General features: G+C 39.0%; 1 protein-coding gene across 1 annotated transcript in view; it reads left to right on the forward strand.

Moving 5' to 3' along the window:
• Nucleotides 1-12729, forward strand: part of LOC107593902 (low-density lipoprotein receptor-related protein 1-like) — a 129091-nt gene that overhangs the window by 113086 nt on the left and 3276 nt on the right. Inside the window, exons 69-87 of the mRNA XM_016283779.1 lie at nt 4071-4177; nt 5565-5697; nt 6004-6126; nt 6281-6403; nt 6496-6627; nt 6973-7110; nt 7209-7328; nt 7416-7702; nt 7784-7962; nt 8062-8168; nt 8274-8393; nt 8524-8700; nt 8807-8947; nt 9246-9410; nt 10018-10179; nt 10347-10515; nt 10666-10767; nt 11166-11236; nt 11356-11449. Of these exons, the coding sequence (XP_016139265.1) occupies nt 4071-4177; nt 5565-5697; nt 6004-6126; nt 6281-6403; nt 6496-6627; nt 6973-7110; nt 7209-7328; nt 7416-7702; nt 7784-7962; nt 8062-8168; nt 8274-8393; nt 8524-8700; nt 8807-8947; nt 9246-9410; nt 10018-10179; nt 10347-10515; nt 10666-10767; nt 11166-11236; nt 11356-11449 (2650 nt within the window). The remainder of the gene's footprint in view (nt 1-4070; nt 4178-5564; nt 5698-6003; nt 6127-6280; nt 6404-6495; nt 6628-6972; nt 7111-7208; nt 7329-7415; nt 7703-7783; nt 7963-8061; nt 8169-8273; nt 8394-8523; nt 8701-8806; nt 8948-9245; nt 9411-10017; nt 10180-10346; nt 10516-10665; nt 10768-11165; nt 11237-11355; nt 11450-12729) is intronic.

Below are 12729 nucleotides of genomic sequence, written 5' to 3' on the forward strand. Positions count from 1 at the left end.
CTCTGCCAGCAAGTTGTCAATGTTAAGAAGGTTTACTTTCCAACATGGCAATGACCCAAAGCACACAGCAAAACAGAGCACACGGTGGTTGAAGGAGAAAAAGGGGAACCCCATTGACAATCTGTGGAATGGCTTGAAGACTGCAGTCCACAAACAGTCACCATCAAATTTAACTGAACCTGAGCAGTTCTGCAGAGAAGAGTGGGCAAATATTGAAAAATAAAGTCTAGTTGTGCAAAGTTAGTAGAGACAACATATCCCAACAGACTAAAGGCTGTAATTAAAGCAAAAGGTGGTTCAACAAAATACTGACACAAGGGGGTGATCATTTTTCCAACGTAGTAATTTTTTTTTTCTGACATGTTATATCTTTCACTTGGATGTTACAAGTTGCACTAAGTAAATACAGCTGGATAAAACAAAAATGGTGTGTGTGTTCATTTCAGGTTGAAAAGCAACAAAATTTGATTATTTTAAAGGGGGGTTATTCTTTTCGTTCCCACTTTATATTAAGTGGCCTTAACTACTATGCACTTACATAAAAAAATAAGTACAATGTACTTACTGTGTTCATATTATATTGCAAATCACTTACTGCTATTGAGGTGGGATATGGGTAAGGTTAGGGACAGGTTTGGTGATATGGATAGGTTTAAGGGTGGGTTAAGGTGTAAGGGATGGGTCAACAATGTAATTATAAACAGAGTGAGATTTGTGAACAAAAGGGGGGGGGGGGGGTTTAAAAAAAAATAATTATATCAAAAATGTGACGGAAGTGAAAATTGCAGCTTCTGCCCCCTAGGGGAGAAATGGTAGAGTAATGGTAGATTTTCCTCCTCGAAACTGAACAGTGAAACTTCTAGCAGTGAACATTTCTGTTTATAAGCTCAGATCTTGAAACTTGAATAAAGTTTGATTTGGGTTTGTATTGTCTTTACTGTGGTTTTGTTGTCTTAAAAATCTCAGCCTGAAATGCACACACACCATTTTTGTTTTATCCAGCTGTATTTACTCAGTGCAACTTACAACATCCAATGAAAGATATAACACCAATATGTCAGGAAAAAAACAAAAACAGAATCACTGAGTTGGAAAAAAGATCACCCCACTACTAAAAATGACTTTTAAACTCAATCAGGTGTAGCTAATCACCTTCTTTCAACTTGTGATCAGCTGTGGTCATTTTGATTAGCTCAGCATGAAAAGAGCTTTCCTGGAGCAAGACACTGTCAGGTGATCTCCGGGATAAAGTTGTGGACAGGCACAAGTCAGGAGATGGATACAAAAAAAAGGCTTTATCCATGCTTAGAAGCACAGTGAAATCTATCATTAAGAAGTGGATGATATTTGGTACAACACAGACCCTCCCTGGATCAGGACGTCACTCCAATCTGAATGAAAGAGCCAGGAGGAAACTGGTCAGAGAAGCTACCAAGAGACCTACAGCAACTCTTGAAGCAGTATACCAAATGATTTGTCTGGCGGAAATCCAATACAGCTCACCATCCAAATAACAGCATTCCTCCAGTAAAGCATGGAGGTGGTGATATCCTGTTATGGGGTGTTTCTCTGCAGCAGGGACTGGAGCACTTGTCAGGATTGAAGGAAAAAAGGATGGGGCAAAATACCATCAAATTTTTGAGGAAAATCTGCTGCCCTCTGCCAGCAAGTTGTCAATGTTAAGAAGGTTTACTTTCCAACATGGCAATGACCCAAAGCACACAGCAAAACAGAGCACACGGTGGTTGAAGGAGAAAAAGGGGAACCCCATTGACAATCTGTGGAATGGCTTGAAGACTGCAGTCCACAAACAGTCACCATCAAATTTAACTGAACCTGAGCAGTTCTGCAGAGAAGAGTGGGCAAATATTGAAAAATAAAGTCTAGTTGTGCAAAGTTAGTAGAGACAACATATCCCAACAGACTAAAGGCTGTAATTAAAGCAAAAGGTGGTTCAACAAAATACTGACACAAGGGGGTGATCATTTTTCCAACGTAGTAATTTTTTTTTTCTGACATGTTATATCTTTCACTTGGATGTTACAAGTTGCACTAAGTAAATACAGCTGGATAAAACAAAAATGGTGTGTGTGTTCATTTCAGGTTGAAAAGCAACAAAATTTGATTATTTTAAAGGGGGGTTATTCTTTTCGTTCCCACTTTATATTAAGTGGCCTTAACTACTATGCACTTACATAAAAAAATAAGTACAATGTACTTACTGTGTTCATATTATATTGCAAATCACTTACTGCTATTGAGGTGGGATATGGGTAAGGTTAGGGACAGGTTTGGTGATATGGATAGGTTTAAGGGTGGGTTAAGGTGTAAGGGATGGGTCAACAATGTAATTATAAACAGAGTGAGATTTGTGAACAAAAGGGGGGGGGGGGGGTTTAAAAAAAAATAATTATATCAAAAAATAACAGTGGAGCTATAAATATATAGATTATTTTGGCAGCTGTTACAGAAACATTTTTACAATAAATATTCTGATTTGACCTTGAGATTAGATAGCTTCGATATTTTACCACTATTTAGGATAATACTTGATTACAGTTACACTAATAGTTCTTATTTCTGTCAGGAATGCAAAATCAATCGGGAGTTAATGATATTTTGAATAGAATAACGAGACACAAACCAGTACATATTCAATTGCGTTTGCTTCCATTTAATTTAGATCAGTGCGATCGCTACACATCATACAAACTTTTAATCCAAAAGAACATTGTGTGTTCACACGTTTACCTCATATTTCTTTAAATAGAATAGAACTCTACAAATGATTCAGAATGCAGCGGCACGACTGGTCTTCAACGAGCCCAAAAGAGCCCATGTTACACCTCTCTTTATCTCCTTGCACTGGCTACCGGTCGCGGCACGAATCAAGTTCAAGACGTTGATGCTTGCATATAGAACAGCCACAGACTCGGCACCCGCCTACTTCCACTCACTACTACGAATTTACATCCCTTTCAGAAGTCTGAGATCCGCTAGTGAGCGACGCCTCGTGGTACCATCACAGAGAGGCTCAAAATCACTTTCCAGAACATTCTCGTTCACCACTCCTGGCTGGTGGAACGATCTTCCCACCCCTATCCGGAATGCTGAATCCCTGACAATTTTCAAGCGACAGCTGAAAACTCATCTCTTTCGAAGCTACTTGACTTCATCATAAAAATTTTTTTTTAAAAAGTATCTCTCTTTATTTATTCCTTCTCTTTCTAGCTTGTACTTATTTGAACAATGTCTTAAGAATTGGTATTACAACCACTTCTTGTGTCTGTTTGCCTCTTTAAGAAGAATCGCTTTATGTATCCCCCAATTGTAAGTCGCTTTGGATAAAAGCGTCTGCTAAATGACTAAATGTAAATGTAAATGTAACCATAATTTCTTAATGACTTGCAGAAAGACGATTCTCCACCGATCAATCAGTCAATATTGCTTGATCATAATTCCCACATTACGGTGACTAAACTTCTGCGTTCTCTCATAATACATTTATTGGTCAGTTTATTATATACATTATCTGTATGAGGTCAAAAACATTGTGTATTAATCTCATACACTCCCCCCCCCCCCCCCACGCACACACAAATCGCACCCTGATTATTATAAATATAATTACAGAAATTCATTACAAATGTAATTACATGCAGGTACTTTTACAAATATAAGTACAATGTAAAAACATGTATGTACACAAAAAGTGCTTTTAAATAAGAGACTAAGTACATAGTAGTTATGGCCACTTAATATAAAGTGGGACCTTCTTTTCTATACCCAGTGTGTGTATATAGAGTGCAATCTCTATAAAATTATATATAATTTTTTTAGTTTTTTTAATAATCACAAATGAATGGAAAATTGGTAATTTCATGGAAATTGATCATCATTATGTGGGAACCCTGAATGTGTTTGTATATTTTCTCACTCTCTAAGATGACCTCTTGACCTTGCCTTGAAATATGTCCCTTTCTTTCCTCCTGTTTTCCTTGTTGTTGTTGTAGTTATTGTGCTCTCTGGTTTTTCTTCAATATTAACATTTATTTCTCTCTACCTACCAGTGCCCCGTCAGTGCTCTGAAAGTGAGTTTGCCTGCACTAATGGCCGTTGTATTGCTGGGAGGTGGAAGTGTGATGGAGATCATGACTGTTCAGATGGATCTGATGAGGTACTGTGGTTCACTGGCCCTCTTCACCACCTCATATAAAATGGATATAGCTAGTCTAATAACTGCAATAACCAAGGGACCATTTAATTAAAGTTTAAATGCTATGTTCCTTCTTTCAACCAAAATAAAGTTACTGGCAAACTAAGTGATTCCTCCTGAAATATATGGAAAACTTTGTCATTAACAAAGAAAAAATCTTGACCAGGGGCGCATCAGGTACTCGCAGGCAAAACTATGGGTGCTCCAGAAAGGGAACAAAATGTCAAAAATAATAGGTGGATTCTATTGCAAAACAAAAAAATCCACGTCCAGGATGACATTTTGAAACGCTTTGAACCTGGCATCCTAGTTTTCCTCATCTATTTTGTACTTTGTGATCAACAAACAAATTTAGGGCTGCACGATAAATCGCATGTGATTGTCATGCGCATCTCGTCAGTAAAGCCTGTTCTGTGAATACTAAATCTCCATCACGTGCTTTCAAATGGAGCGGCATTTACATCACTGCTATATCGCATTCATAATCACAGATGAGTCACATTCGATTATGAATGTGATATTGCGTAGCCTGTCAGTGTAAGTGTTTTTATTAATGCCATTAATGTTTTTGTTAATACAGCATAGACTATAGCACTAGTCAACTAAATTAATGTAACATGGCAAAGATGAATGCACTTTTGGAAGTTGAATGAAAGGGTCATTTTGGAATTTCTGTGGTTTAATGTGATATTGTTGTTCATGTATGTTCATTTATTTTCTTTTATTGTTGTAATTAATTTATAGCATTAACAAGATGACCCGTTGGATTCATTTTGGTAGCGATGACTGATTGAATGTATTTTTAGTCCAGTGACTGCATATAAGATTAGTATTGACCAAGTTCAGAGGCTGTCATTTGTGGATCAGCTTACTATGTTGTGTATTTACAACAGTTTCAATATGAAAAATAACTTTTATATCGATTCAATGGATTTATTGCATTTTGAAGAAAAAAAGGGTCATGGATTTATTGCATTTTGGGGAAAAAATAGTAACATTTTATAATAAATCTTTGAAAATCTAAATCTGGATTAGAATTTTTATGTTATTATAACCTAAATATGCTATATGAAAGTTTGAAACAGAAAATAGTGGTTTTCATCTTGCCACATTCTTGGTAAAGAAAACACATTTTTACTCATTAATCAAAATGGATTTATAGCATTTTGGAACCAAACTCTTCAAGTATAAATATAGTTTGGGTTTCTTTAACTGGTTGATTTTTGTGGTTACTGCATCCAGTAGGTCCATTTATGACACTCAGCACTTTATTATAATATAATATAAAATATTTAATATTAAATAATTGTAATAATTATATTAAATAATATATTGTTGTGTCTCTTAGCATGGCTGTGATCTGAAGTGTGAGGAGGATCAATTCCAGTGTAAGAACGGCCACTGTATCCCACTTCGCTGGCGCTGTGACGCTGATGCTGACTGCATTGATGGCAGTGATGAAGAGAGTTGTGACATTTCTGGTGAGTATGCATGTCTGCTTCTTTCTGAAATGGCCTTATATATATATATATATATAAAGTCCATATGACGTGTACAGTTTTTTCTAAAGTTTCCAAGTTAGTTGAGGTAAATTGCATTTTTGGGTGAACTACTGTTTCAATGCAGCTTTTCAGGCTCTAGCAGATGCCTACATTTAAAACATCTAGTCTAAATCTAGTCTAAATCTGGTATATATATATATATATATATATATATGTCAGGTGTCCTTTTTAAAATACAATCTCATGTATCTCACGTTCCCTCTTTTGTCTTCCCCTTTCTCTCAGTCGCGCAGCACTGCCCCCATGATGAGTTCCAGTGTAATAACACTCTGTGTAAGCCACTGTCCTGGAAGTGTGATGGGGAGGATGACTGTGGAGACAACTCTGATGAGAGCCCTGAGGAATGCAGTAAGAACTCACACACACAACTGAATTGTAATAAAAATGATCAGCGTCCCTGACAAATATTTACAATACATTTGCAATTTTTTGTTGGTGATAAATAGAAAAATAACATGAATACATGTTTCAGACTGTAAACTCTGTCCTTTCTGTAATTCAGGAAACTTCCAGTGCCCACCCACTAGAAATTTCCGTTGTTGGAATAATCGTGTATGTCTCTGGAGTGGCAAGCGCTGTGATGGTGCGGACAACTGCGGAGACAATTCAGATGAGGCCAACTGTGGTGAGTCTTCTGCTCTGACATGCCTCAATGATTTTATATCAGACTCAAGAAGTGTTTTCATGATCTGTGCAACATGGTTCATGTTTATATAGGAGACCACACATCCACATGCGATAAAGACCAGTTCAAGTGCAGCAGTGGCAAATGCATCACTGCCAACCTGAGGTGCAACTTCTTTAATGACTGTGAAGATTACGGGTCAGATGAGATTGGCTGCAAGACAGGTAAGGTGCTGCCACCTTATGGTACAGTGTCGTGCAGGAACCCCACGATCACTATATAAAGGAATTGTAGTTACAAAATTATTTCTAGACAATGTCATGAAAAGTAATTAGCGAAATCCTAAAATGTAATGAAAAAAAAATAATAATTTTAACCGCAATAAAACTGCAACTGCAATTTTCCACACATTTTTCCAACACATTTCACCATCAATTTTTAATAGCTTGACATAATGCCAGTGTCAATCTTTGTGGATCAAATCTGCTTAGAATTTATAGTTTGGTATTTAGAAAGGCTTCTTAAATCCTGATTGAATTGACTTCATGTGTCTGTCTGTGTGTTTGCAGACACCATGCTGAATGACTGTAAGAGTAACAAATCTCTTTGTGGCGATGGCGATGAGGCTCACTGCATTTCCAACGGCACAGACACGTTCTGTTCCTGCAAACAGGGTTTCCAGAGCGTGGGACACAACACCTGTGAAGGTACATGGTCTGCCATCTTAAAAAGAATGTCATTGAAGGTTATCGCCAACTGCAACATGCAGATCAACATTTGGTAAATTGTTGTGTTGGCTCTTTAGATAAAAATGAGTGCAAGCAGTTCGGCATATGCTCTCACATGTGTAACAACACCAAGGGCTCCTACAAGTGCAGCTGCCACAAATACTTCACCAGGATTAACAACACATGCAAGGCTGACAGTATGTGCTGATTTTATTCTTTAAAAGTTTCCCTTAAGAGTTGTCCGACGGAATCGCCTATCAAAAACTTTTTTTGTCCATCTGCAGGTCAGAACATTAGTAAACAAGTCCTCTACATTGCGGATGATAACGAGATCCGGAGTCTAAATCTTGATATGCGCAAATGGGTTTATGAGCAGGCATTCCAGGGCGACGTCAACGTGCGCATCGATGCCATGGACTTGCATGTCAAAACCAACCGCATTTTCTGGACCAATTGGCACACGTCTGGCATTTCCTGCTTCCAGCTGCCCTCTACATCCTCACCATCAGGTCCTACGTCCAACTCTCACCGCAACACGAGGCAAAGCGAGGGTAGCATCACCAACCTTGATGTAAGTCAAGACATTCAGTGTTCAATATTCAACTTTATGCTTTGCGATAACTTTTCAGAATTTTCCCTGTCTCCTCTTCAGATTCCAGGTTTGAAGATGCCACGTGGAATCGCGGTAGACTGGGTGGCTGGTAATCTCTATTGGACCGATTCGGGACGTGATGTGATCGAGGTTGCTCAGATATCAGGCCAGCACAGGAAGACGCTGATTTCTGGCATGATTGATGAGCCTTATGCCATTGTAGTGGATCCTCAGAGAGGGTAAGAAACATCATGTTCTTATACTGTATGTTTCATTAATGCAGTTGCTTCAAATAGATTATTTCATTGATATTAATTTATTTCTGTTTCATATTTCAGAACCATGTACTGGACTGACTGGGGGAATCATCCAAAGATTGAGACGGCAGCTATGGATGGGACTCTCAGACAAACCCTGGTCCATGAGAACATCCAGTGGCCTACAGGTCTTACCAGCACAATGCTGATTTTAACCATCTGTATCCAAGAAATAAGTTCACTGTATTAAAATTAAATCAATGTGTTAATACATACATCTTCTCTAAAAACAGGTCTTGCAGTGGACTACTTCAATGAGCGTCTGTACTGGGCAGATGTCAAGCTCTCTATGATCGGCAGTGTGCGTCTAGATGGCTCTGACCCTGTTGTGGCTGTGTCCAACATCAAAAACAGTTCAGTAACACTGTTATGCTCTGGTGTTAAAGCTCATGCATGACTGTATCAGCTAAAATGTATATTCGGCTATAAAATAATATACACTACCTTTCAAGGAATTAATCAACTTCTCCCTCTTTCTTACAGATCTCCTCCACCCCTTCAGCATTGATATCTTTGAGGATTACATTTATGGTGTTACCTACACCAATAACTTTGTCTTCCGGGTTAACAAGTTTGGCAAAGGTCAGGCAGAGAATCTGACCACTGGCATCAACCACGCCACTGACATAGTCCTATATCACCGCTACAAACAGCCTGAGAGTGAGTGTCTGTGTGAAAGTGTGTGTGGTTTGGACACATTTTTTAGGGTCTGATTGCGAATGTGGGTGTCTTTTACTGCAGTCTAATCAGTGTATTTTTTTTACAGTGACTAACCCATGTGATAAGAAGAAGTGTGAATGGTTGTGTCTACTCAGTCCCAGTGGACCAGTGTGCACATGCCCTAATGACCACATCCCTGACAACGGTACCTGTACGGAGGTGCCGCCAGCGACCCAGTCCCCATCCAGTAAGACCCTACAGTCTGCTACTGCTTTAACACTAGTCCTAATTCATTTTATACCACAGCCAGAGCAATGCCGAAGCCACTTGTTACACTGGAATATAGAATAACCATTTTACTGATCACACCAGTTATTCAGAATTCATTGTAAATATTGTGTATAAACCGTTTTTGAGCTTGACTGAATGCATTTATGAAAAAAAATTAATTCTGATACTTCATGAGGATAAATTAATTTCTCATGCATTTCTTAAAACTTAAAATGTTCATCCAGATGGTCATCTTTAACATTTTTTTCTTTTAGCTCCTACATGTAATGTTCAGTGCCAGAATGGCGGCAGCTGTTTCCTCAATGCATGGAACCAGCCCAAATGTCGCTGCCCCACCAGTTACAGTGGAGAACGCTGTAAAATCAACCAGTGCAGAGACTACTGTCAGAACAGTGGAACCTGTTCCCCATCACGCACAGGTACACACACTCACAGACACATTGTGCCATCGTGGCCAGGGCTCTGCATATTTATCTCTATACAGGGTTCATACGGTCATGAAAAACCTGGAACACCAATTCTGTTGTTTGTTTAAAACACCAATTTCCAGGCCTGGAAAAGTTTTGGAAAAATAAATAAACCCAGAAAGTTTTGGAAAAGTCATTGAAATCTATTTCACAAAACTCTGTATAATAGAATTGTGTTTAATCAGGTCCTGATTTTCGGTGCGGTATTGCGCATAGGTTATATCGCATAGTTTTACTCATTCCCGCAGCTTTTGACTTTAAAATGATGGCTATTCACACATTTATTCAATAGCATGTAGATTATTTGTTGAGTAAATAATCAAACCTACAGACTGAGTCCAGTCCACACAGACTGATCAAATCAGTCATTTGAAAACAGCGTGAGTGATTCAGCTGTATGCGTCTTCTCTTTTTGATTTTTTTTCTTCAAACGGCTTCACATCGGCGCATCTCGTCTGCGCTACAAGAGCCGCTGCACGCTGCGATACAAGACTTTCACTCGCATTTCGGGACAGTTGCTATAGGTACATCAGCAACACTTTCGGTTTCCTCTCTTCAGGTGCTCCTACCTGCCGCTGTCAGACTGGCTTCACTGGCCCCAAATGTAACCTGCACGTTTGCAACAACTACTGCCATAATGGGGGCAACTGCACTGTCAACCAGGGCAACCAGCCAACCTGCCATTGTCCAAAGGGCTTCCTGGGTGACCAGTGCCAGTACAGTGAGTTTAACTACTTGTCACCCTAAACAGAGTATTCAGTCATTTATAAAATATCGAATGTCCTAATGTTTTTTTTTTATTAGCTGTTTGCATACAAACAAAAGTCTTACTAATAAATGAAACATACATTATAAAGTCGAATAAGTACCTGAAATCAATCTGTGCAGGTCAATGTGAGGACTTCTGTAAGAATGGAGGAACTTGTATGGAGACGATGAACGGCACTATGCAGTGCCAGTGTTCTGACTTGTACTTTGGTCCTCAATGTGAACTGAGCAAGTGTGAATACTGTGGCACGGGCAAGTGTGAAGTGCTACGCAGCAGGATAATATGCAAGTACGTACCAGCATATTCGACTCACTGGGCTTTCAGTCTTCCAGCATTAAGCCTTAGCTTGTTTGAAATAATGAGTTGTATAAATATGGATTTGAATCAGTTGTGTACTGTTTATGTGGGTGCTATGATAATTTATGTTCTTCTGTGTAGATGCGCTAATAACATCCAGCGGCCCACCTGCTACACCTGTGATGACTTCTGCATTGAGGGCCAGTGCTCTGTAGACCCTCATACTATGCTGCCACAGTGCAGGTAAAGTGGACAGAGCTGTATAAAAGAAATTGCTTTTACGTTCTTGCAAATGTTTTGTTGGTAAAATGTAAAAAGAAAAAACACCAATAGATAAAATCCACATAAAATGGAAAATTAGACTGCAAATAGATTAAAGAAAATGGAAAACAAAGGTAGGCCTAGTACTGAACCTTGTGGTATCCCAGATAAAAGATAATCTACCTGAATGTCCTGAGTTCTGTACTTGAGATAGCTGACAAACCTGTCTAGCATGATCTTAAAACCTATATTAACAAGATTCTCTGTTAGAATTGCAGCGACAATAGAATAGCCGAGTTTGAACTAAACACTGTAAGGATTGCCAGTGATGTAAAGTGTGTGTGTGTGTGTGTGTGTGTGTGTGTGTGTGTGTTATGTAGGTGTCACACGGACCGGTCAGGTTTCCGCTGTGAGCTCAACGTCACCCCTGTTAAAAACTTAGACTCTGGAAGTAAGTGCCAGCATTTCTTTACATCTCTCTCAGATTCATATTCAGTTTGATAAGGTAAGGTGTGCCTGTTGCTATATAGAAATCTGAGCAATAATAATGCATGTTTCTTCTTTGTGTAGATACTCCATCAGTGGTCATCCCAGTGATGTTACTGCTATTACTTGCACTGTTAGTGATTGGTGCCATCTTGTGGTACAAGAAGAGAATGCGTGGGTAAGTACATACAGTATAGCAATTTCAGTGTGTACAGAGGAACTCAGAGACACTCCAGGACTATAGCCAAACTTATTTTGTGTATTGATAAAAAATATATATATTGTCCTGTACTCGCCCTCATTTTACTGTAGAGCAGGGGTATTTTACTTTTTCAGTTCAAGGGCCTTAGTTTTGGTAATTGATTTAATATAATAATTATATGACTATATATTATACTATAATTATTTGTTTGGCTGAAGAAAATATTTGTACATAATTATTTTGTATGATGTGTATGATTATATATTTGACATTTTTAAATGTTAGTTTGGTTAAAGAAAATATTTTACATGTTATTATTCTTGTATATAATTGTTTATTATTTTATAATTGTAATTCTTTATTGATTACATGTATTGAATACATATTTTTTTCTACAATTTTAGTCTAAGCTCATACAATAATTAGCAGACCCCGTTCAGTACCCTGTTGAAGACCTCTGCTTTAGAGCATTAATTCCTCTACATTCCTCTTTAATTTAACACTAAACTCAATTTCCAGCTCTCTCACTTTCTCTCTCTCAGTGGTTAAACTGCATCTTTCCGTCTCTCAGGTCTGTGAGGCGGGGCAAGCCCAACTCCAGATGTTCGCGGTAACTCTGACTCTATAACAGCAGGGTCCCATCCTAGTCCATCCTCTCCTCTCTTCCTCCCACATCATCATACTCTACCTCTCTTTCTCCCTGCTTCTCCTGCCTAATCCTGTGCTGTTACTGTGGTATTCCTGTGGTTTTTACCAGTTTCAACACAGGGATCTATTGACGACAGCTAAAATAGATCAACTGTTTGGTGCAAGACACAGCACTGGGCTGTGTCCTGTCCCTCTCACTCCTCCTCGTGCCATGCTGTAGACATGTGTCCATTTATATATGTCCGTGAGAGCAGTGTCGCTGTGCTTGAAGTGTTTGGCTCCTCATTGACCGTAGTGGACCATGTCTTGTGGAAATCCAGCTTTCTCTAAGACCCTGCAGAGTTGCTCACTCTGGCTGGCAGTCTTCACCTGAAAGCACATGGATGGTTCCTCAAAGTGTCATGGCTTCTTGCACATGTGTTTATATGGCAGAAAAGACCCTGGTGGATGTAGCTGTGTCTCTATGTTTGTGAGTTGCTTGGAGATAGGCTACTTTGTGTGTGTGTGTGTGTGTGTGTGTGTGTGTGTGTGTGTGTGTGTGTGTGTGTGTGTGTGTGTGTGTGTGTGTGTGTGAGAGATTGACCGTGTCTGCCTGGTCTCGGGCGCTG

Source organism: Sinocyclocheilus grahami, unplaced genomic scaffold (genome assembly GCF_001515645.1).
Source record: "Sinocyclocheilus grahami isolate Dianchi unplaced genomic scaffold, SAMN03320097.WGS_v1.1 scaffold177.1, whole genome shotgun sequence".
NCBI classification, from domain to species: domain Eukaryota; kingdom Metazoa; phylum Chordata; class Actinopteri; order Cypriniformes; family Cyprinidae; genus Sinocyclocheilus; species Sinocyclocheilus grahami.